This window comes from Syngnathus acus, chromosome 5 (genome assembly GCF_901709675.1).
Source record: "Syngnathus acus chromosome 5, fSynAcu1.2, whole genome shotgun sequence".
Classification (NCBI taxonomy): Eukaryota; Metazoa; Chordata; class Actinopteri; order Syngnathiformes; family Syngnathidae; genus Syngnathus; species Syngnathus acus.
Window position 1 is genome coordinate 8,096,549 of NC_051091.1, and position 23,463 is coordinate 8,120,011.

Sequence of the window (23,463 nt, forward strand, 5' to 3'; positions counted from 1 at the left end):
CCATATTATGAGTATAATTACATTACTCTCAAAAGTGTCCATTAACTTGCTGCTAAACTACTGTTCAGGCATTGAATTAACCTAGTACAAAACAAAACCATGCTTGCCTGCAGCAGTAGATTGTTGTGTATTCAATTCTATTTTGTTTTTTTTAATCTATATTTATAAATAACGAGACAAACAGACAGACAGTGTTATCTAAACAGCTTTACTGCATTTATTTATTAATGCATTACAACATTTATATTTGTATTGTTTCCAGCTCCTTCATGGACATATTACAACATGACTCGGACAACATCTTAAAAACTTTTTATTTTAAGTAGAAAACATACAAAGAAAAACAATTTTGTATATGTCAAATTGTAAACAAAAATACTGGATCTAGCTTGTTATGTGGTCTTTTTTCTTCTTCTTCAGTGCTCATATTTCTGGAAATGCCCCACCGGTAATCCTGAATACAGTAGTGTATCGTTATGAATATTTCTCTGTCAGTTAAAGTGGGCTGCATTTTAGCTTTTTCTGTCAAGTCCTTCATGAATAGAAATAGGCAAGGAGCAGATGAACCTTCTTCATGTGGGCACCGCTTTGGGCTTGAGGAACATCCTGCTGTGCCAGTAGTCGGGATTGTCAAACGATCTGTCTCCATTTATAGGATCTCCAACCTCAACTCCAGCTCGTACTTTTACATGAGGGTCGACGCCCAAGTGACGAACCGTAGTGCCACTTGGCTCTCCCTCGCCTCCTATTTCCATGTTCTGGTACACCGCTGCGTCTGCAGGCTTCATGGATGTGATGCAGTCCATGTCCTCATATTCATAAGCCTTCCCCTCGTCCCTATCCAGGATCTTTATCTCCTTGTTTTCCAGAAGAGCTTGTCTCAACTTCGGCTGCTTGTTATTATAATGATAATTACTATCTTCTACGTACTCCTCTTCTTCTGCCATCCCAGCAGCTACGGGAGGAGGAGGAGGGTCATGTGGCGGCGGGGCTTCGTCCCTCTCACTACACCTGATATCCATGTATTCATATTTAACCTCTTGAGGACCGAGCTGCTGGGAGCCACGATTGTTCCTGATGAATGGCAGGACATCGCCCGAACTGACCGTCACCTGTGATGATAGGGAGGATGTTCGCTTCTTGCTGCCCTTGAGCCACTGGCCGTTGTCCTTGCGGTGGCTGTTGATTCGGGGCGAGAGGCACGTCTGCTTGTTCATGTACTCGTATTCCTCGCCGTTCAGGTTGCACAAGACCCCGGATGACTGCGACTTGCCCATAGCGCTGGGAATGACTCGAGACGGACACAGCAAGGTTTCTGGGAAGGAAGAATAAAAGTTATTCGAAAGAAATTTAAGATGTTTGTACAATTTTATCACTCACCTCTTTCCGGACTGTCTCCAGGCAGCACATAACCATTTTGGTCCTCCTCATCCATCTCTGGGGACGGCGTTCCGGGCGGCCCGCCAGACAAGCTGTCCCTCTGGGACAAGTAGGCGCTGTCCTGCCTTTGACGCCCACGTTTCGGACTCCCAGTCAGAGACAGGTCCTCGATCATCTCCAGGTCGGTGGCGGTGCCGCAGCCCTCCGAACTCTCAGACACAGTGCGGGCAGAGTTGAGCCGAGAACGTGACTGCCACGGAGCCTGAAATATTGTCAACAATGCAATATTAGATCATTTTGATAGCTTTGGGTTCCAGAAACATCCAAAACATGCAAGATAGTGGATCTCAAGTCATTACCTGTCCTGGATTGTCTATGCCTGAGGTCATTGGCAGATAGCCAGTACCACCTGGTGAAGTCACAACCACCTGAACAGACACAAGTTGCATTTAGATAAACAAAGTTGCATTCGAATATATGTAAGGTGTTCAGGAAGTCACTGCGCGTTTTATGGTTTTAGTAGATGACGGGACTTACTCTGTGGGAATCAAGTCTGGAAAGACCACTGAGACTTCTCGACTTAGTGGGAGACAGGTAGTGGGAAGGCGGGTTGAGTTCGTCCATTGATATTTCCTCCGCGTGATCCTCTAGCTCGAATTCGAGATCCTCCAGGTCATCTAGGTCCGCGCTGCGTTGGGTCAACTCATCAGGGGACCCGTCGGGCTGGCTGCAGTCCTCCTGTTGGCGGTAAATAAAAGTAGAGTAATGACGCCTCCGTGATGTGACTGAGGTGCTGTCTTACCTTTATCACCAGGTAGCGAGGAGGATCTCGAGCCATTCTGGTAAATTCATTGGCGAGCTCTTTGAATGTTGGACGGACAGTCTCGTCAATCATCCAACCTGTAGACAGTTTGTCGTCACATTTCAGAATGCAAAATACAATATAATCTTCAATTAATTTGGTTGTAAGAATTATTTGATGAAAAACTCACACTTGACCATGACCATGTACACGTCAATTGTGCAAATCGGGGGTTGGGATAGTCGCTCGCCCTTTTCCAGCAGATCAGGAACTTCCTGTGGCCGCATGGTCGGGTATGGCTCCGTTCCGTGTGACATCATCTCCCATATTGTCACACCTAGCAGGAAATGGCATAGGTTTAACGTGGCATCAAAAAGCGCAACCCAAAAGAAATCACGTGACTCACCATAACTCCAAACATCACTTTGATGAGTATATCTGCGAAACAAAATGCTTTCCAAGGCCATCCACTTGATTCGTGTCTAAATCCAAATTTAAAGTTTGCAATTAATAACGCATATTTAGTCCACGTTATCATCATTTGATTGAAAGTTATTCCTGCAGCTAGCATACGAACCTTGACTTCATTGTAAAAGAACTTTTTGTCATCGGGGTACAGGAGGTCAGCAATGCCGTAGTCGGAGATCTGGACGGTGTAGTTATTCTTCAGCAGCACATTTCTGGCAGCCAGGTTCCTGTGGACCATCCTGTTCTCCTCCAGGTAATACATTCCCTGAGGAGAGAAGAATATAATGAATGGAATCCACCATCCTGCCCTTCCTTGCCTTGTCTTGCGTTGCTCAGTCAGGCCACTTGACTTTTACCTTTGCAATCTGCACACACCAGTTGAGGAGTCTCTGCGGACTGAGCTTGTTCTTGTTGTTCCTGACGTGCTCCAGCAGAGAGCCTTGGTTGTTGAGTTGGCTGATGAGTTGCAAGTTGGCGCCGGGACAGATGCCGAGGATCCTGACGACATTGATGTGATCCAAGCTTCCCATCACCATCATGTGCTGAAAAATCAGAGCAACGCTTTTAAACAGTGCCTTTGAGTTTAACAGAACAGCAATTGCAATTTTGTTTTCTCACATCAGTCACTTCGAAGAACATCTGCCTCCCATTACGATCGTGAATTGTTTTGATGGCAACCGGAAGCTTCACTGTGTCTCCCTCAGGGATCCAAATGCCCTGTGAAACGCAGAAAGACTTCAGCATGGCAAATATGTGAGAATGTTGTTCGCCATGACACAATCTTCACTACCTTATGGACCGATCCAAACACGCCGTTACCCAGCAACTTGATCTTACGCAGATCAGTGGGCTTCAAGATTCGAGCGTGGACTTTAGGCCCCTTCTCGCCAGGATCCAGCGGCTCAAAACCCTGAGAGCACACAAAGCGAATTTTAAACCAAGAACTTGTATCTCAGCCGACATTTAAAAATGGTGGTCAAATAGAAATTCATGGAAGGTCTACACTACTCAGAATTTGGCTTTTGATAAATATGAAAGGCGTTTAAACCCAATTTTAAGTCAGTCGTTTCTCTGCCGACCGCTAGAGGGAGCCCACATAACTGTGGTGATAGTGTGTCACTCTTGGACACTTATTTGAAAACAGAGAAATTATACCGAAACAGTCTGCCAGCAAACGTTAAGAGAGTCGAATGAAGTTTGCTTGGACTTGATATTGCCATTAGCCAACAAACTAAAATCTCACCTCTCCATTGGCCATGTATCTCCTCATAGCTCGTTTGCGGCGGATGGCGAGGCCTCTGCGGTACAAAACGCTCAGCACGAAAACAGAGAAGCTGGCAAATAGAATGGCAATGACTCCCAATACGATGCCCGTGGTTGCTTGTCTAGAAACAAAATAATCGTGAAAGAGATTTTACATTTCTGGAACTTACATGAAGGTAAATACTGCGGAATGAGTGGAGAATCCTACCCAGAAATATATCTGGAAGACCCAATACAGCCACCAGTTCCTGGACCGAAGCACCTGGAGAGAAATTGTATTTCAGCTAAATTCAGCAAACGCACACAAGGTTAGCCTTACCCTTGAGTACAGTTGATGTGACAGGGTTCACAGCGGCCTTGCTTGTTCGGGTACTTAAAGATGACCCCTTCGCCTCCCATCACACCCTCAGGACACAAGGAGACGCAATGTGGGCCGTCCTGACGGTTGGCGCATGCTACACACTCATCTGCTCCCTGCACAAATGAGCGAATGGATGGATCCAGTTAGAACATAAACATTGCTTAAATGTCAAATATTTAAAAAAATGTGTTTATATAAAGTGGTGTGGAGTTAAAAGTAATTACAACTAAACTGCACTCAACAAATATACTGAACAAAAAAACAGAAATTTGGTTGGTCGATTCTTTCTTGGACCACTAGAGGGAGCACTGAGAATTTTTGCAAGCATTTATACCGGGCCTGTGCAGGTCTCCATTCCCTCCTGGACTTTACACTCTGGGTGGCAGGGCATGCATTCTCCTGATGGATCTGCAAACTCGCGTGTCTCCCTACATTAGGATGAAAATAATCTTTCAAAACGTTTCCACAGACTACAGATGACAATATAAAAATAATGTTGAGTTGCTAGGACCACAAAAAAGAGGAATGAAAACTAACCCTGTCAAAAACATGCAGTCTGGCACACAAGTTCCTCCTCTCCTGTACTTTTTGCAGGAGAGACACTGGTCCGGGCCTGGACCCCAGCAGCCCCCCGAGGAGCACAGGGGGTCGCACACGTGGCCTTTCTCAACTGCACATAAGAAACGCACATAAATGCCATCTCATGTGCAAATGATGAAAATGCAAATGAAAAATCCACCAGATAAATATCCTGTACATCCTAAAACATATAAGAAGTTAAAAGATTTTTTTTCAATCATTTAAATTAAATTGATTCACCAATTGATTGATCCTTGTAAGGATAAACTGTTTAAATTGAATCGTTAAATAAAATAATTGATTGAATTAAATTTAGGGGATTAAGACAACTAAATCAATACAAGAACTATTACAGCACAGTTACTACTGTAAATGTTCGGTGGGCCCGATTCAAGATCGCAGAGAGCCGTATGTGGCCCCGGAGCCATATGTTGCTCACCACATTCATTTCTCGGCCGGTTTTCCTTAATGTCAATGTACTTCTGGCGTCTCTGCGGGCGCGAGCTGCTGTTCAAGATACGCGTCCAGTTGACAGTGTCATGATAGCATAGTTTCTTGTTTCCTGTGATGTAAACGCCTCCATCATTTATTCTCTGAAGCGAGCGTAAGCCCAGAGAAGTCAAGGAGGGGATCTTCATCACCAGCAGAGAGTAGCCCCTGAAAATAATAACAACTTGATGTGAGATGATGAGAAAACACAAGCAAGATTTGTTGAATTTGAGGCCAAGTGTTTGATCCCTGAAAGAATATGCAAAAAATAAATAAATAACCAACCACCAAAAAAAAAAAAACAGGCACCCACCACCAACTTAAAGATCTAAATAAGATTAAGAAGCAGAAAAAGGTGGGCACAGGAAAATATTACTATACCTTCTAGAGCTCACTCCTCTAAATTGTTTTAAAGGGATAAAAAGAAGACACAATGTGTTTATTAGAGTCTGCATCATTTGATATTACGTTTAGAGTTGTCACGCACGGGGAATAAAAAAAGTGTTCGAAAAAAAAAAATCACCTGTAAAGTGTTCTGCCGTGAATGGTTTGCAGGTTGGAGAAGACGGATAAGTCAGTCATGTTTTCAGGCCATGACTGGATACTGAGGATGTCTGAAAAAGTTACATCGTGTGTGTAGATTGGTCAAACGGAACAAAAAACGAACACAATCGCTAAAAAAAAACATCTGGACAAACACAAACCTGTAATCTCTCGCACCGTGCTGAAAATCTTCAGTTTTGCAGGATCAAGGGCCGGGATGTTGTTGTAATCGTCTCTTTTATTGGCAAAAAAGACACAAATGTGATTTTAAATAACACAGAATGTTAGGCGACAACTATTAGCGCTATTATTTCTTCTTACCCGTGGATCCCGGTCACCAGGAAGTGAAGACTGCCCTGGATCTTTGTACAGTTAATGAAACTGTCGATGTTAAGCGCATCCACCGTCTGTCGGTTCTGAGTTCCTGTTCCACGGCATGCTGCAAGGAACAACAAATGAACTCATCTTGTCATGTTTGATTGGTGCACTGGACTGCATCATACTGAGAGTTGTTGCTAATATTTATTCACATTCAAGATAATCAAAATATTTGAATAATATAAATAATATTAAATGTAAACATTTGTTTATCAATCATTTAGGTTGATAAATTAATAAAAAATATAACATCAATAAATACATTTAAGCTTTTTCACACACACACACACTCGCACGCACACACTACTTTGCATACCTTTCGGACAAAGGCCTCCACAGGGCTCACACCTTTTCACTCCATTTTTCTCCACCTCCATTTTATGCGTGGGACAATTGCTCACGCATGAGCTTCCATCCACCAAAAAGTTTGCTGCGACAAAAAAAATCATCCGGGTAGGTTTAAAAAATGCAAACACACCGATGCAGTGTAAATGGTACAACAACGATTACGTCAAACTCACTGGGACACTGTGACACACAGATGGAGCCGTACTGGTACTTGGCATCGGGGTTGGGCTCCAGTTTGAAGGTGTGCTTGTTGTAAATCACCGTCTGAGGACACTGAGGAGCGCAGGAACCCGAGTTGTTGAAGTTCCTGCAAGCCTGAAAAAAGAAACAGATGGCCGTATTGACTACTTAGTCATTTTGGGTGCCCGATCATTCGATCATACAAAGCAGTCAGTATCGAGGGGTCCGGTGCAGCCTCCAGCACACTCATTGTGACAACACTCGCTTGGGTTCCTGCCGAAACAGCGGCCATTGCACTGAGGGGCGCACACCGTCTTTGTCACTGGAGCACATTTGAGACGACATGTCAGTTAAACGCACAGACACACGACAAAATGATGAGACGCCGATGTCGCTCACAGATCTGACACGTGTCATTTCCGGGACCCCAACATGAAACGTCCTCACACGCTTCACTGCAAGGCTCTGACACACATATTTATTTGTGATTAGCACGAAGATCAACCCAAGATTCACTTTTCACTCACTTTCAGGTCCATTGTCTTCCAATACAATAGGCGCCGAAGTGTCCTTCACGATGTCCTGCCAGTTGACCTGTGGGCCGTAGCTTAGGTACTTATTTTGAATGATCTTGACTCCTCCCTCCAGTATCTCTGCAGGTGGCAGACATTGCATGCAAATGATGAGACACAAGTAACGAGCCGCAACATGCCCTTGACTCAGAATATCATTCTCAGACCATTTTGGATATTGCATCACTATCGTGGGCAAGGGCTCATGTTTCACTGGCAGTTGAAAGGCTCCCACGAGGTATTGCTGTGACCTCACTGAATACAATACACACTACACACACACATTCTAGTGCTGTTCAACGACAGGTATGCTGAAGGTGTGGCAGTGTGGGAGCTCCAACAAGCTGCCGCTTATCTACCCGGCCGCCCACACTTCAACATACGCTTACAGAAACATTCCAACCTATGCATTTAAGCATATAGACTTAGAATAACAAAATGACTTTCTCGTGTACCCGTGAGGTGAGTCAGGCCCAGTTCTTGCAGGCCGTGCTGGCCGCCCTTCTGGTAGTTGATCATCACAGCCAAGGCGTACTGGTCCTCGTACAAGGTGGTGCCCCTGATGACACGAAGGTGGTCCAGCGGCAGGCGGCTGAACTCGTTGATGGCAAACAGGATGTAGCCCGTCACCTCCCTGATTGACTGCGTGGGATTTAACATGAGATAGTTGTGGATTTAGTTGGAATTGCACTTTGAAGGAATCTAACAGTGAGGAATTCACTGACATTCTATGGTGGCAATATTAGGTACATGTGCCAGCTGGGGTGTCCAAAGTATGGCACGAGGGCCCTTTGTGGCTTGCTTCAATATTTTTTATTGGCCCACAGTAGGCTATATTCAAGTAAAATTTAAACAGGCATTTCTTTTTCCCCCAATAAAAATGTCACAAAAGTTGAATATTATGAAACATCTAACTTAAAAAAAACCGAATTTGTCTAAATGTAAATTTTTTTTATATCAACCCTTTTAAGGTAAAGACTTGGAAATTCAGAATTTCTGAACATATTTTTTTTATTATTTTTGTCACACTAAATATTGCATTTCTAATAATAACCCATCCATTTTTACTAATATTTCTTCTGAGGGGATGGCAAGTCCATCAGTGACTATACAGTTATGATTCCATATCAGCATACTTTTCATTATTATTAGCTTTCTTTGGGTCACCTGCAAGAAGGAGAAATCTCTGGTGTGTTCCATCATGGTTATCTCCAGGTTTCCCATGACGATCTCACAGCCAGTGTACCTCTCCCGCATCAAGTTGTACTGGAACTCGGAGTTTCCTGTCAAGCTCAGATCATTTTCGGTGCCGCTACAAACCACCACTGAGGAGAAAAAAATAAATCAAACACGACAAAGGTCAAATACAGTAGTTCTCTACAATTCCAGTGGAGCAATGGAATAGGACATTTATGGCCGTCACCCTGCACCATAATGTTAATTATACTCCACGTTAAGCTTCTCAAACTGTCAGTGAACTGCAATTAGGGACAGCAAAACTTAGCAGGTGGCAATTTTGCAGTCGGTAAGCCATGGATCATTCTTACAAAACCTGAAAATGATGACCAAAAAGTTTTCATGCATGTATGGATGGCTTTGCTGCAACAAGGACAGAATTTACGGGGTGTGGCTCTGTCAAGAAAACTTAACACAAGGCCTTGCCTATGTGCTGAAGAGTTTATTCATTGAGTATCACTGAGGCTACTTTGCTATTCAAATGTCAGTCAGCACAGAGGACACAAACAGTTTGATGAAAACTGGGCACTACGTATTTATATGGCATCAGTTCATGTGAAACAAATTGCTTGAGAACATTCAACGGTGGTCCTATGGGGAACATGGAAAGCGGCAGATGCTAACAGCATAGATCCTAATGTATTTAGCATTACTCTGCATTACTCATGATGACGTCAGTTTGAGCCTGGAACATATTTGTTCACTTTATAGTATTTCCTAGAAATTGTTTTGAAATACAACTTTGAATTTGGAGTCCAATCAATAGACCATACTGGACTAATTATTACACTCCAAGGTGACTGCTACGGTAAAAAAGTTTTAAAGTCGGAAAAAGCCTCCAGGCATGGTTGTTGCAATAAGTTCAAACAACACACATGTCTAGACGTTGATTTATTCAGAAAGAAATTCCATCTGGGTCATATTAGAATAAAACAGAACAAATGTGAAGATTAGTGAAATAGTAAAATAGTGCACCTTTACTTGGTGTGTTTTTTTGCATTATGCCAGACATTTAAAGGAATATTGAGAGTACAGATATCAGTTTATAAATGATGATGGAGTGTCATGTAAAGTTTCATAGAATAGCCAATGTATTCGATTTTGTGCCTAACACAACACTCAGTTTGTGTAATCAAAAAACAGTGAAAGGTGGAGGCGTGAAACCAACTGTATGCGTTGTCACCATGACGAACCCCCCTTGAATCTTTTCTGTCTGACTAATTGTCTGTGTCTTGCTCCATGTGAACTATTCACACTCCTCGTGGTCAAAAGTAAAGTAAAATAGCTAAATAGGAAAGTGAAATGGCTAACCCAGCACTGGGCTCAAAAGGAGCCAATGAACCAATGTTGGGTCAAGATATTTATCCAACAAAAAGAAGTGGCTTACAAAGTTATCAGCATAGCTGTCATTAAAAATAACCACACGATTGTCACGACGTTTAATTTGGTAGAGTAATGAAGTATTTGGAATTGATGACTTCCCGCCACTGCAGACGGATGCACGTGTTGAGTGTGGCAGAAAAATGCAATGAGCGGCGTGCAAACAATGCGCAGGCTGTAGCTGGGGGAGGCTGAGAATGTAAACAAGCTGAGTGGGTTTTCTATCAAAGAACGACTTTCAGCCGTGGCAGATGGATGGCGGGAGAGAAAAAAAAAAGAGCAGAGTGGAGGGATTAGAGTCAACATGCACACAGATAAACAATGGCCTCCTTTTTGAAAGATGTAAAAATTGTAGCTCATCAGTGTCGCTGACACTCGAGTCTGTGTCGGATCATTCCATCACTAACTGCAGTTGGTCTTTGGACGGCCCGAAAAAATGGCGTCATTGTCCTCTGAATCTGCACTGTGAACTAACACGAGGAGGAAAACGCGACAAAACGCAGATTGGGTTCTCGCGTTGTCGTTATCAAGATTTCCACTTTGAGAGAGAAACGGGGAGGAGGAGTTGATGACGACTCAGGTAAAGCGCTTGAGACAATGAGCGAGGTAAACAGAAACTTGGCGTGGCGAGACGGGAGATTATTACACGATGAGCGAGCTCACATGCGCAAACACCTGAGTGCAGGCGCCATTTTGTACTATGGTGCCACACAAAAAATTGCAATGCAGTAATGATCAGGACTTGTAATTATAGCATGTCAATTAATGCTGACAGTAGGAGTTACTAAACTACACAGGAGCAGCAGAAATTTGCTTTAATTCATCATTCTTGACGTGAAATAAGTTCATCTTTGACCCAATGAGCCGCTGCTTTATTGTACAAGGCGCTTTTGTGTTTTCCTTCCATTCTGTGAGATCCACAAGTAGCGTACAAAAGCCAGAGGTCGCGTACAAAGAAAAACAAGGCTTCATTTTTCAGACAATCCAGCCTATGAGAATTCTGCTGTAGCAAGAAAAAAAATCACCAAATAATGATTCAAATCACATTCAAGCTCGCAAAAAATGTAAATGCCTTATTAAAGTCGTGTTCTCTGTTTTGTTGTTCCGTTGTTCTGTTTTGTTGTGACACCTGGAAACTCAAGCCGGGAACAATAAACTGCACCGAACTAACTGCACAACAATACAATCTGTTTATGTGATTCACTTGTACATTCCATTCCCATTGTAACACAGACGTAACACGTTTGTTGTGTACCAGTCAAGGAAAGTTTGTATTTGTTGATTAGAATTAACTCGTTTACTGCCAGCCCAGTTAAAATGAATCTTTGACGTCTAAAGCCGTCAATGGCAGTGAATGAGTCCCACTATTTGATTTGATTCCATCATAGAGACAGGGTTGTAATTTTTTTTTATTTTTCATTAAAGTTACTTCCTTGTCTTTATACTAAACACACGGAAGGACTAACTGTGCCATGCTGTTACCAGCTTAAGACACAAGTTCAAAGGTCCAAATGATAAAATAATAAAAAAATAATAATTGCTTTCACAATAGGCCTGTTTCTGCACAGTAAATTCCAGTTTAACAACATTGCAGCGGGCTCGATGACATTAACCCTCAGATTGATTTCAATTGTTATTTTTAAATGCACGCTGATATGCAAATCATGTTGTTGTACTTTGACATTTAAACATCAGGTGCCACACGCTGATGATGTCATTATGATAATTGTTTTGACCATATTGTTTTTATCACTCCCAGTCGCCACCAGTGTCTGAAACAGCAGGTGAGAGCAACAAGTAGGTGGGGGTCAAAGTTGACAGAGTCTCTCTTGGATTCAAATCACAACAACGCTCTCAGTGGTGCTGATGTCGTGTTGGTCCTCCGGGTTGATACAATCTAATACAATGTACCACTTGTGCAATTTGGGTTCTTTGTATTGTTCTTTGTAAAGAGATGCAAAAATATTACCCCATTCTATCTATCTATTTATCCATCTTTCCATCTTATCCATCTATCCATCTATCTATCAAATGAATGAAATGAATCAATACATTTGCTTTCATTCCCAAGGTGCTTAAACTAAAACAAATCACGTAAGACTGCTGTGTGTTTTCAGAGAGTGTTGAAATGAGTTGAGCAACACTATTCGCGTTCCAGAACCTTGAAAGAGTGACAGGTGAGATAAGCGTCGCCCCACAAAGTTGTGGGAGAGGTGCAGGTGACTCATGGCAAACAGGTTTCGAAGTTTGTGGAGCAGGTTGTGATTGTGTGGTTGAACAGGTGTGTGTTTTTTTTCAACATCACAGCAGGAAGCTAAGATAAGACAAAAATGGTAAATTGCTGACTAGCTGTGTGTGTGCGTGCGTGTGTGTGCGTGCGTGCGTGCGTGTGTGTGATCAATTCCTATAAATATATATAGCAGTAAAACAAATACAAATATAGATCGTAGTATATGGATTAGTTATTTGAAACAAAATAGTTACGTATACTTATGTATGATTGGAAGTGTGCATTGACTGCCATTATTTAATTTAATTTAATTTAATTTAATTTAATTTAATTTAATTTAATTTAATTTAATTTAATTTAATTTTATTTTATTTTATTTGCTACTTCTTGCATTTCCTTTTTGAAGAATGAAATCAAAATCAAAAATGAAATGAAAAGAAATCTTACCTTCTTGTGTCTGAGCACTGCACACTTGCAGAGCCAAGCAGGGCAGGAGCAGCAAGAGCGGCAGCGGCAGGTCACGCCGCACCTGTTGGACCTTTCTCACAAGCGTGGTCATCCTAATTCAGAACCTAAGGGCGTCCCAAAACTGCATTACCATGCCTTGAAAAAAAGGGCCCAAAAAGTCATTTGTAGGAATAAAAGTAGATCCCGTGGTACTGCTAGTAGATCCAAGTCCTAGTTGTGCTGTCTCCAGCTCATAGTGTGAAGTCGAAATGAGCCCAGCAGTGATTGGAGCGTCACTGGAGGCCAATCACAGACTGGAGCGCATTTTTTACTCCCTTGCTCTGATTTGAATGGGAGGGACCAGTGTGAATAGAGCACACACACTTAGGCACACAACAGCTTGCAAAACTGGAAACCTTCAAAACACCTTGGAAGAGAGAAATGAATTGTAACTGGAGTGGCGCATGAAGACTGTTGTGCTTCAGAAGTTATTATAGTAATACTTTTGTATTCATTGGATTCACGTCTGAGTATTATTATTCCCTCGTGCTTGTACTAAATCTATTCGACGCCTAGAAATTTGAAACAGTGATTGGCTGACCTGATTTTGGTTCCCCACTGACAATCTGTTTCACAGATCAATGAATTTGATGAAAATCACTACCGCATTGCTCGAGCAACTTGTTGTCATCTATACTGACTTATCAAAAATCTGAATTGGCTATCAACATTTTTATGTCCATGGTTTGGCCAAACTCTCACGCAAGGTTGTGTCGTCCAAACAAAATGTGCTCACCATTTATGATGTGTGACGTGTCAGGTAATTCCAAAGAAAAATCAAAGGTTATTGCAATTAAGTCACAATTAAAATGGGTTTGGTTGCCCATTCCAACTTCGTCATCGATGACTACTGCTCTTGCAAAGCCTCACTCGGTTTAAATTTTAATTCACAAACAGGAAGTGGTGACGTCAGAGAATACCACATTGACAATTTTGTTGTTGAATCGTCTCTGTCACGACAGATGAGCTGGTGTTTACAACAAATCATCACTTGAGAACCTCCAAGAGAAAAGTGAAAACTCACATTTGCCCATTTCGAATACGCAATATAACCTGCACACAAAACTAGCACGCAGCTCATAATCTTTATTTAAGGTGCTTTGGTTGGACTTTGAACCTTCCACTCCTTCACATAGATGGCCTTAAGATTACCGGTACTTGTTGTGCACTGTGACTTCACCTCTTTGCACTTGTACAAAATAAGTCACTAGCATGTGTTAGCATACTCTGCAAGCACAAATTTCAGCATAGTAATAAAAAAAAAAACATAGTTTCCAAAGATCCTTTGATTAATGATTGTAGGTGAAGCAATCCAAATTGTTTAAATATTTTAATCACTAACTCAACTGATTAATTCCTGTATGTGAAAAAGTAAAGAAATGCAAGGTAATACACAAATGACCTCAAAACAAAATCATGGCAGAAGTAGTAAATAGAAGAAGGAAGCAGAAGTAAAAAAAAAATAAGGTAGTCCAAACTGAAAGTTGCCCTCCTGAACTCTGTAACCTTTATTTGGAAAGCCTCTTGTTGTTTTGCTATCTAAACGTCTGGCAAACAACTTGTTGCCGTGAGAGAGGGCAACCCAGTCAAACCGCTTTGTGGAAACCTGCTGGGCCTGAAGAGCCAGTTTCTTTTTCTTCATAACAGCTCACACACACTCAAGCAACACTCGTTTCTCAACTTTAACACAATCAATAAAAAGAAATTAATGACACGGGTTAACAGCGAATTTTGCTTTATGCATCCTTAAATGTATTTTTGATTAACAAGAAATGTCTTTCTGATTTTTTTGGTATCACAAATGTATTTCATATCAGAAAGAAAATGAAAATAAATCGAACTACTTTTTTCAGTGGATGCATTCATTGCACAAGTAACATGAGTCCAAGCTGATGAGACTGGTCCTACAGAAAATGGGTTTATTGGTGATACAGCAGGAAGTGATCATCACATCGATGTCTGCTCTCCATGCATTCAGCATTGAAACATGGACATCGATGCGTGTAACTAGAACGGTACATAATGAATACCGGGGTTCTTCACTTTTTGCATTTGCTTTACTGACGTGGTCACATTTTACATTTTTTTCTTTTGTTTAAATACCCCCCCTTCCCCCACTCTTACAAATAAGACCTACCACTAATGATGGATCAAGTATAGAGGCAAAACAGAAGCTACAGCAAAACAAACTTTTGCCTAATCATCTCAAACTACAGTGCACAAAAGCTGTTTTGACAGCGTGAGAGAAATAATCCAAACATTATTCCTGATAAATATTCAGAAGCAAAAGATCAAATCAATTTTTTTTTTAGCCGTCACTACATATAAGGCCACCAAAACCCAAATGATCAAACTCATGGTTGAACATAGAATAGATGCACAGATACATTTCGACAAAATCCTTTCACATGAGGACACGGAAGCTTGCTGGTATCAGCTCCCCACAATTTACCCTGCTTTCTTTTCTATGCTGACACATCACCTAAATAAATGACTGTGTAAAATAAATATAGTGTACTTAACTGCCTTTTCTACAGACACATGTAATATTCACATTCAGTAAACACAGATATGAGGTTGCAACAACCGAAACAATCGGACGAACGCCTAGAATGACAACTGACTTTTGAAATAAAGAGTGTTTTTCAACATTCCCGCCCAAAAAGGCGTGACAAGAATGTGTTCATTTTGTTCCAGGCCGAATACACACAACTCAGAATTGGATGTGGGAAGTCGTTTGGAGTATTTATTCGATATCCTTGATATCCAGGTACAAGTATGCACTTTTTGGAAGAATTTGTATTTATGATGTAGGATCACACACTAGTGCAATATTTTGCTTTACTAGTATGTATTTGTATTTTCATCTCTTAACATACCCATTTCTGATCCCCATAAAGTGGAAATTCAGGAGTTACAGCAGTAAAAGCAAACAAACATAAAAATCCCTGTAAACAATTTTTTGCTATTTTAATAAAAAAATAAAAAACACTCCATCAGATTCCCCAGAGGAGCTGCAAGCACATTTGCATACAGGACCGCACGTGCAGGTACATGGACCTCAAGATGGATATCAAATAAAATGCTCAGAATTCTTCCCATAGTGGTTGTTGTTGTTTGTACAACTCGGCTGCGTCAGGTAACAAAAGACAACTGAGCGTGAGCTTTAGTGAGAAAACACACACACACACGAGTCAACTTCTCCAGTGTGATGGAGTCACGTGACCCAACAAACATAAGAGCACACTGCACCTACAGACAAGAGAAAAAAAGCACATGCCGGAGTGATTGTTGATGGTTAGCGCGTGGTTGAAACTCGGCTCAAACAATGAGAGACTGAAAATGAAAGCCTAAAATCTCTTCAGATTCTTCGATCCCGCACCGTCAGTCCCCAATGAAACAAACAAACAAACAAAAAGTCGGACGTTGATGTTTTTCCTAACTTCCTACTTCTTGTTCTTAAGCTGATTGGCCAGCCAATCGAGGCCCTCGTAGAGGCCGTCGCCGCTGGTGGCGCAGGTGGCTTGGATGTACCAGTTACGGTGGCGCAGGGAGTGTAAACCCAACTTGTCTGTGATCTCGGCGGCGTTCATGGCGTTCGGCAAGTCCTACAAGATGGAACGGGTGGATTACTGTAACTGTAACCAGCAAGCACCCCGAGAGCAATCTAATGAAACTAACACATTGTGGCTGGATCGGAATCTCCGCAGTGGACCGTGTGTGTGTGTTTCTTACCTGTTTATTGGCAAACACGAGAAGCACTGCATCTCTCAGCTCATCCTCAGCCAGCATCCTCATCAGCTCCTCTCGTGCCTCATTGACACGCTCTCTGTCGTTGCTGTCCACCACAAAGATTAAACCTGGGGTGGGATGAAAGAGAAAAAAATAAATAGATTCAAATATTTGCTATCTTCTGCCCTGCTGTATTGAGCTCACCTTGTGTGTTTTGAAAGTAGTGTCTCCAGAGGGGGCGGATCTTGTCCTGCCCACCCACATCCCACACAGTGAAGCTGATGTTCTTGTACTCCACCGTCTCCACATTAAAGCCTGAGAACAAAGTGTGTCGCATGAGGTCATAGAACAAACATACGCTGAGCCGCTTTTAATCTTGCGCATACCGATGGTTGGGATCGTGGTGACTATTTCGCCCAGTTTGAGTTTGTAGAGGATTGTAGTTTTTCCTGCAGCGTCCAGGCCCACCATCAGGATCCTCATCTCCTTCTTCCCTATGAGGCTCTTTAACAGATTCCCAAAAATGTTCCCCATGATTCCGAGAGGCTTTGTAAGGACTCGAGATGCCTTTATGCAAGGTGTCCGGCAAGGGATCCGTTTACGGAGGGCTAAATGAGAGAGCAGAATGTACATTCACTTAGGTCCACCTACACAAACGAATGAAAACATACAAATATTGTGTAACTAAGAAACGTGTTTGAACAAAAAATTTGACGACCACTTTCCACACACGCAATGAGACACAAGCAAGCTCCACTTATCGCCCACAGAGATGGTCATAGTGCAGAAGAAAGCAAGTCAGCGCCATGGCTTCAGGCTGCAGAGCAATCTGTTCAGAACCTTTGTTCTGTTTTTCCTCCCTCAAACGTTAGCCTAAATGAATGCCCTCATAAAGCATTGCTGAATGTCCTATTTTCTCAGGGCTGCCTCGAGAACCCAACATTTTAAAAAGGTCCATTTGAGCTACAGCAAAAACTAAAATACCTTCTGGGAATGAGGCTATTCCTCAAAAACAGATTAATCCTATTACTAATAACACCCGTTTATTTTCCCACATTCCAGAAGGTGGACTGCATCCTGGACTGGTCAGCAGTCAATAACAGGCCACATACTACTTGTTACAATGTTTTATAAAACCATGTCTGTACAGTTAAGAAAGGTTTTGCGGTGGAGACAATTTAAGCCCGAGCCCATCTAATTCACTTTACTTATGGTAAAGCCTACTTTGAAATGAATTGAACTGCGCATATTCCCTGTCGAGTGATATTAAATACAAAAGCTGTCTTAAACTGTGAGGCAGAGGTAGGTTATTAAATATTACCTTTCTGCAAATAGTTTCATATCATGTCATTTGTATTCATTATCCAATTACTCAGCACAGTAAATACTAAATCTACAGGAAAACTAAATAAAAGGATATGCATTGAAATAAATAAGAATCTAAACTGCAGCAGCCCTGTCCATGGTGCTGAAGGAGCGCGTCGCACTTTTACATCTTTTCTGGCGTCCTTATGTTTTTGTCAACTGTATTAACACACATCCACCCGTGCACACACACCAGGTGGTTGCCAGCAGGGCCCCGGTAAGCCGGTAGGTCACATGATAGGAATGCGGCCAGGGTGACCCACGTTAGCTACGTTAGCCACCGATGCTAGCGTCGTTAACGTTCCAGCAATTAACCCGTTTTGCTCCTGCTTGTATCGACGCTGTACCGAGCGAGCCGTCGCTTATTTTGCCATACCCGCAAGATCCCGTGCTAATTATGCGCCGTATCATAAAATCAAGTTGATTGCCGTTTTAATAGCGGAATGGATGATAGGTGCTAGCAAGTATCTCTTTGCACCCCATCCCTCCTCCATTCATCCGCTCTTCTCATCCACCTCCTCCGCTCCGCGCGCATCCTGCTGTCACAATGCCGTCTGCAGTCACTTCGTCCCGGAGAAGAGTGATGCCGAGCACACGCTACAAATCGGCCATGCTACATGAGGTTATTTATCAAAAATCGGGACTTACTTTGTCGGATTTTAGTAATCGTCGGTGGGTGCCAGTTAGTATGAAGGAACCGCTACTTACCTAGCTCGCTTAGACGTATCGCGAGATTTCCTGGAGAGCAGTGGTCTAACGAGATAGGATCTCGCGAGAGTTTTCATGACTCAACAAACGATGCGAAGAGCCTTTGGTTGAAATAAGGACAACAAACCAATTTTGTATTATATTAAACGCATTGCACTATATGTTATCATAAAATTTTGTATGTATGTTTTTATTCCTTATTTTCATATATTTTTACCTAGAAAAATGAAAAGAATACAAATATGGCAACCATTATAATTACTACTAGTCTATCCTGATACCACAACATGAAATGTAAAGGAATTAATATGTAATATATTGGAAACTGTATTTAAGTATTCTCAAAGAGGCATTCATTTCATGTTTATTGTCATGTTCCTGACATCACACATTGGGGCACGCTCTTTAAAGCCATGGGAAATACAACACTACAGTTGTGACTTTGCTTCATCCACGAGTAATTGTACTAAATACATATTTATTTTCAGAGGCCATTTTGAACAATTTCTTCTTTATTGTTCTTAATCTCTATAAACGTAAGTTGCAATTTACTGACAATTTAAAGAGGTGGTTTTCGGGGCTGGCTCCAGTTGCAAATCACAAAACAAATATTCATCAAACAGATATTCGTTTTCTCTATTAATTTCTGCTCTCAATTTAAAAATGACCAATTTTGGAGCGACGCGGAAATTCATGCTAAATGTACAGCAGGCCAGGGCGGCTGAGAGGCGACGTGGCAAGCCTCAAACACCACAGCGCCCCCCAGCGTACGTGAGGAGCAGCGCGTCCTCTGCTTATGTGCAGATGTGTGTGATGTTAGCGGAAGGTACGAGGCGGGCTCGTCCCACAGAGCCAAGTGTCGGGGGCCAACGTCCACGGCAGCACGGTTTTTATCTTTGCACGTTTTTTTAACACATCACCATTAGCCGGAGCACAGACGCGTTTCACCTGCGGGCCCAGGCAGACGAATTCGCCCGCAGATACCACGGAAATTGCTGTCTTACGTCTTCTTATTTTTCCCCTTCCCGCATATGTTCACAATGCAGGGTAGCTTTGTTTTCCTGCTGCTTGCAGCTTTCACATTCACGGGGGGACTTGTGCGAGGCGACGACGATGCAGCCGAGGAGTTGCAGGTGGAGATCTTGGTGAGTAGAAAACGATGCTCCCTGCAATTTAAACGATGCATTGAACAAAATGCAATACTAACGGTCAACTATTTTGCCCCAAGATGAAACCCGAAACTTGTTCAGTACTCTCCACAATGGGGGACACGTTGCAGATCCATTACACGGTAAGACACAATTAAATGCACGACACGATTCATAAGCAACACCATTCCTGCAAAATACATGCATTTGGTGAGTCAATCAAGCCTCGGCTATGAGATACCGGTCGACTGCTGTTGTGTGGCGTGAGAGTGAGGGGGCCATTGTGTGCAACACGTCAGCAATAACACGAGAGCAGCTCATCCACGCGTTCACATTGCCAGGCTGGCTATCTGACCGCACTGCTGCATATGCACACACAGTGTTAATCTCCACGATCACACTAATGAGATCAGTAACACGTTATGTCGATGTATCTTAATCTAATATTAGTTTGCATTCATTAATTCTCATCCTATATACACACTAGTGGTACAGCATAGAGTGATCCACTACTGCAGTGTTTCCCAAATGCAAATAAGCATGCTCACATTCATACCTAATGTCATTTTAGACTTAATTGAACCTATAATTTGCATGCATTTGGAAGACAAACTCCAGACTGAAAGGTCAGAGTTGAGATTGGAACCCTAAATCTCAGAACAACTAGCCCACGTGTTGCGCCAGCGTAATAGTCATTCATTAGTTTTCATTGGTTTTGTACTACTAAAATGACACCACAATGCCTTAGGGTTCACCTTGCGAACGTCACATGACCAAACTCGGAAAACCGGTCAGCCGTGATTGATACATAAAGGTTACCTTATAAATGTGCACTACCATATTGCTCACAGGTAAAACTAGCATCAATAATACAGTAGTTTTAAACTTATAAACTATGTATGTGTTTTCATTAAAAATAGCCATTTATGTTAGTATTCATCTACATTCTACTAAAAGCTACATTACAAACCAGTTGCAACTGGCTTCTATATTTCATCATCAGACCTAAATGTAACACTCTCTATGTTTTATACTTCCCCCTGGTGGTTAAAGCGTATAATCCCGAAGGAGGCGAACAATGAATCAGAACAATAAACAATCTGTCTATTTATTTTGTTACAATTGTTTCTCTGCTCACCAGAGTAAATTAATGGACGGGAAGGTCATTGACTCCTCGCTGTCTCGGGACCCTCTTGTTGTCGAGTTGGGGAAGAGGACTGTCATTTCTGGTGGGTTACGAGCTAAATCTGTTGATTTGATTGCATTGAAATACAGAACAAATAAAATGTTTCAAAAAAATATGCAGTTTGGGGATTGACTATCTTTTTTATTTCCTTTCAGGTTTAGAGCAAAGCTTGATCGGCGTGTGCGAAGGGTTAGTGAGAAAAATCTTTTAGCAATATAGTGGTGCTCAAAACTTAGTCACTTGAAGGTGGAATCTAAAAATTCAATTTTTGTTGCCTTTCCACGCTCTTTCAGGCAAAAGATTAAAGCTACAATTCCATCTCACCTCGCCTATGGGAAGAAAGGTTACCCACCAACGATTCCAGGTAGAGAACAAACAAAAACTTTTTTTTTAATGAAAATATTTGATAAATGATCTGTATGTTATGTAAGTGTTGTTACAAGATTGAAGTCAATCTAGCATTTTTTGTTAGCTCCCACTGATTGCCATAATGCCATCATTTGAAACATGCATGAAGTATCAATGTTGCTCTTAATGTGCACTAGGTGACGCTGCCCTTGAGTTTGAGGTGGAAGTGATCTCGTTGACACAGCAGACGCCTTGGCAGAAGATGGTGAACGACGTGTTCCCCCTTGTGTGTTTGGCGCTGGTGCCCACTCTCCTTGGCTTGGTGGGACTTTACCTCTACAACAAGGCCAAAGACCCCAAACCCAGCAAAAAGAAGGCAAAGGACAAGAAAAGCAAGAAGAAATAAAGATGGGACAAAGAACTATTTAAATAAATAAAAAAGCGTTTCCTTTGTGTTGATTTTATAAAATGGGTGTTGATTGTACAATAAGCAGCTTTGGTGGCACGGATGTTTACACTGCCTGTAGATGTTGCATCTCTGACAGATTTTCAGCCTCTGTGAGCTTGAATAAATTACAACACATCCAAATTTCAACAGACAAAGATGACACATCTTTCAATGCATTGTTATTTTATCGGACTGCATGGTTGAGTATCCGTCTAATCGGTTGATGATTTCTGCTAAAAACAATTACAATTAGGCCTTTCTTTTGAAATTGTGTTCCAACTATCCCTTTGACATCACCACATTCTGAGACTTGTGTCAGTGAATCTGTTATCAAATGGGAAAATTAAATCTTTGTTCTCATGAAACCCTCCACTATGGACATCTTGGTCTTTATTTATTATTATTTATTTTATTTTATTTTTTCTTGATTAGAGACGCGCATGCGCATACAGGTCATATCACTCCGCATCAACAAATTGGTCATTTCATTTGAAACCTATCATATAATCAAATTAAATTTATTAAAAACAATATAATATAAAAAATATAAACCATCAAGGCCAATACATGTTTGTTTTAATTTTGAGAACGTTAATTTGGTGCCCAGGGTGGAGCGGAAATGCACTACTTTTCGCGGTACAACCTCTTCCTGTCCTCTTTCCCAGCTTCCCGTGCGACATGGTGAGTCTACTCCAACGCCAGTCGTTCGGCAAAAAACGAAATGAACCGATACATTTGACGAAAAAAGACTCCTCTTTAAACATTCGCAGTTAATAAAACCTCAAAGCCCCCCACGATGTGTTATATTGTCGTTTAAAGTACACAAAACCATTGAAAAAGTTCCCCGGGCCTAAATGCTAGCGGTTAGCAAGCTAACACCGCCGTGCATGTGTTCAGGTAGCGAGCGGTGGATAAAGCCAAATCTTAAGGGACGATTATAAAGGCTTTATTCTGATTAATGAATTATTGCAACAAGCTTTATAACCACTGTTGTACTGTACAATGACACAAATTTATCGTTTTGAGCATTTTAGAGCAGTGTTGGCGTCGGCATGTAAATTGAGTCATTTAATGTCAGCTTCAAATGTGGAAGTGTTTAATGTAGTAGATTGCTAATATGTCGGCTACTGTTGAACGATTTGTGACTGAACTGCATAGTAAATAGTGATTAACTGTTGCAACACTTGGACAGAAATCCAAATATATTTATATTATGTATTTCAGACTAAGAAGAGAAGGAATAACGGTCGTGCCAAGAAGGGCCGTGGGCACGTGCAGCCCATCCGTTGCACCAACTGTGCCCGCTGCGTCCCCAAGGACAAGGCCATCAAGAAGTTTGTCATCAGGAACATTGTGGAGGCTGCAGCCGTGAGAGACATCTCAGAGGCCAGCGTCTTTGATTGTAAGTGCTTCTTCTGTACTGTTTAGCAAATGACAATACATTATGTACTAATGTGCTTTCCACCCGGCTCCTCTTCTGTATAGCTTATGTTCTGCCCAAGCTCTACGTGAAGCTGCACTACTGTGTCAGCTGCGCCATCCACAGTAAAGTGGTGAGGAACCGCTCCTGTGAGGCCAGGAAAGACCGCACCCCACCACCCAGGTTCAGGCCCAATGTGAGGAACCGTTCCAAAATAGTCTTTCTAATACGGTGCAAACACAGTAGTTGTTCTAACTTGTTTTGTTTTTGTTGTAGGCTGGTGCACCAAGAGCTCCTGCAAAGCCCATGTAAAGAACATGTTTACGCCTGAGAAATAAAAGTCTTCACAAAGTCTTTAAAGTTTTTCATTGAATTTATGATTTAGCATTTCA

The 23,463-nt window shown here is 41.9% G+C and overlaps 4 protein-coding genes across 5 annotated transcripts; 2 read left to right on the forward strand and 2 right to left on the reverse strand.

The window, feature by feature from the left end:
- Positions 1-297: 297 nt before the first annotated feature.
- erbb3a (erb-b2 receptor tyrosine kinase 3a) lies at positions 298-12,967 on the reverse strand. Its single transcript, XM_037251047.1, has 29 exons — positions 12,657-12,967; positions 8,531-8,688; positions 7,819-8,005; positions 7,319-7,444; positions 7,191-7,256; positions 6,995-7,113; positions 6,785-6,926; positions 6,580-6,693; positions 6,207-6,324; positions 6,047-6,120; positions 5,866-5,956; positions 5,724-5,741; positions 5,293-5,510; positions 4,812-4,944; positions 4,609-4,702; positions 4,233-4,387; positions 4,122-4,175; positions 3,894-4,035; positions 3,441-3,560; positions 3,269-3,367; positions 3,007-3,192; positions 2,760-2,915; positions 2,589-2,664; positions 2,373-2,519; positions 2,183-2,280; positions 1,918-2,118; positions 1,740-1,808; positions 1,381-1,642; positions 298-1,315 (listed from the first exon to the last, which is right to left on the reverse strand). Exons 1-29 carry the CDS (start codon positions 12,766-12,768, stop codon positions 573-575), a joined length of 4,278 nt encoding a protein of 1,425 aa, XP_037106942.1. The 5' UTR covers positions 12,769-12,967; the 3' UTR covers positions 298-572.
- A 1,639-nt stretch (positions 12,968-14,606) lies between these two features.
- Positions 14,607-18,541, reverse strand: LOC119122628 (ADP-ribosylation factor 3). Of its 2 annotated transcripts, none has more exons than XM_037251050.1 (5): positions 18,522-18,541; positions 16,835-17,056; positions 16,653-16,763; positions 16,452-16,576; positions 14,607-16,324 (listed from the first exon to the last, which is right to left on the reverse strand). In XM_037251050.1, the coding sequence occupies exons 2-5, from the start codon at positions 16,980-16,982 to the stop codon at positions 16,163-16,165; spliced, it is 546 nt and encodes a 181-aa protein (XP_037106945.1). In that variant the 5' UTR covers positions 16,983-17,056; positions 18,522-18,541; the 3' UTR covers positions 14,607-16,162. The 2 variants fall into 2 exon arrangements, with proteins under 2 accessions (XP_037106945.1, XP_037106944.1); XM_037251049.1 differs by having other exon boundaries at positions 18,462-18,539.
- Positions 18,542-19,306: 765 nt separating this feature from the next.
- fkbp11 (FKBP prolyl isomerase 11) lies at positions 19,307-22,023 on the forward strand. The gene is made up of 6 exons (XM_037251048.1): positions 19,307-19,666; positions 19,750-19,812; positions 20,811-20,898; positions 21,011-21,044; positions 21,149-21,219; positions 21,401-22,023. Exons 1-6 carry the CDS (start codon positions 19,553-19,555, stop codon positions 21,607-21,609), a joined length of 579 nt encoding a protein of 192 aa, XP_037106943.1. The 5' UTR covers positions 19,307-19,552; the 3' UTR covers positions 21,610-22,023.
- A 237-nt stretch (positions 22,024-22,260) lies between these two features.
- On the forward strand, positions 22,261-23,425 carry LOC119123556 (40S ribosomal protein S26). Its single transcript, XM_037252745.1, has 4 exons — positions 22,261-22,332; positions 22,876-23,053; positions 23,137-23,267; positions 23,348-23,425. The coding sequence occupies exons 1-4, from the start codon at positions 22,330-22,332 to the stop codon at positions 23,381-23,383; spliced, it is 348 nt and encodes a 115-aa protein (XP_037108640.1). The 5' UTR covers positions 22,261-22,329; the 3' UTR covers positions 23,384-23,425.
- The last annotated feature ends 38 nt before the right edge of the window (positions 23,426-23,463 follow it).

Bases quoted from the DNA above. Each gene is read 5' to 3' on its own strand.
- erbb3a (XM_037251047.1), bottom strand. From the start codon at position 12,768: ATGACCACGCTTGTGAGAAAGGTCCAACAGGTGCGGCGTGACCTGCCG. The intron at 4,036-4,121 runs GTAGGATTCTCC...TTTTGTTTCTAG, and splicing joins TCTTCCAGATATATTTCTGG to ACAAGCAACCACGGGCATCG. The intron at 2,520-2,588 runs GTGAGTCACGTG...ATTTCCTGCTAG, and splicing joins AAGTGATGTTTGGAGTTATG to GTGTGACAATATGGGAGATG.
- LOC119122628 (XM_037251050.1), bottom strand. From the start codon at position 16,982: ATGGGGAACATTTTTGGGAATCTGTTAAAGAGCCTCATAGGGAAGAAG. The intron at 16,764-16,834 runs GTATGCGCAAGA...CTTTGTTCTCAG, and splicing joins CACCACGATCCCAACCATCG to GCTTTAATGTGGAGACGGTG. The intron at 16,577-16,652 runs GTGAGCTCAATA...ATCCCACCCCAG, and splicing joins CTACTTTCAAAACACACAAG to GTTTAATCTTTGTGGTGGAC.
- fkbp11 (XM_037251048.1), top strand. From the start codon at position 19,553: ATGTTCACAATGCAGGGTAGCTTTGTTTTCCTGCTGCTTGCAGCTTTC. The intron at 20,899-21,010 runs GTGGGTTACGAG...ATTTCCTTTCAG, and splicing joins GAAGAGGACTGTCATTTCTG to GTTTAGAGCAAAGCTTGATC. The intron at 21,045-21,148 runs GTTAGTGAGAAA...ACGCTCTTTCAG, and splicing joins TTGATCGGCGTGTGCGAAGG to GCAAAAGATTAAAGCTACAA.
- LOC119123556 (XM_037252745.1), top strand. The intron at 23,054-23,136 runs GTAAGTGCTTCT...TCTTCTGTATAG, and splicing joins AGAGGCCAGCGTCTTTGATT to CTTATGTTCTGCCCAAGCTC. The intron at 23,268-23,347 runs GTGAGGAACCGT...TTTTTGTTGTAG, and splicing joins CACCCAGGTTCAGGCCCAAT to GCTGGTGCACCAAGAGCTCC.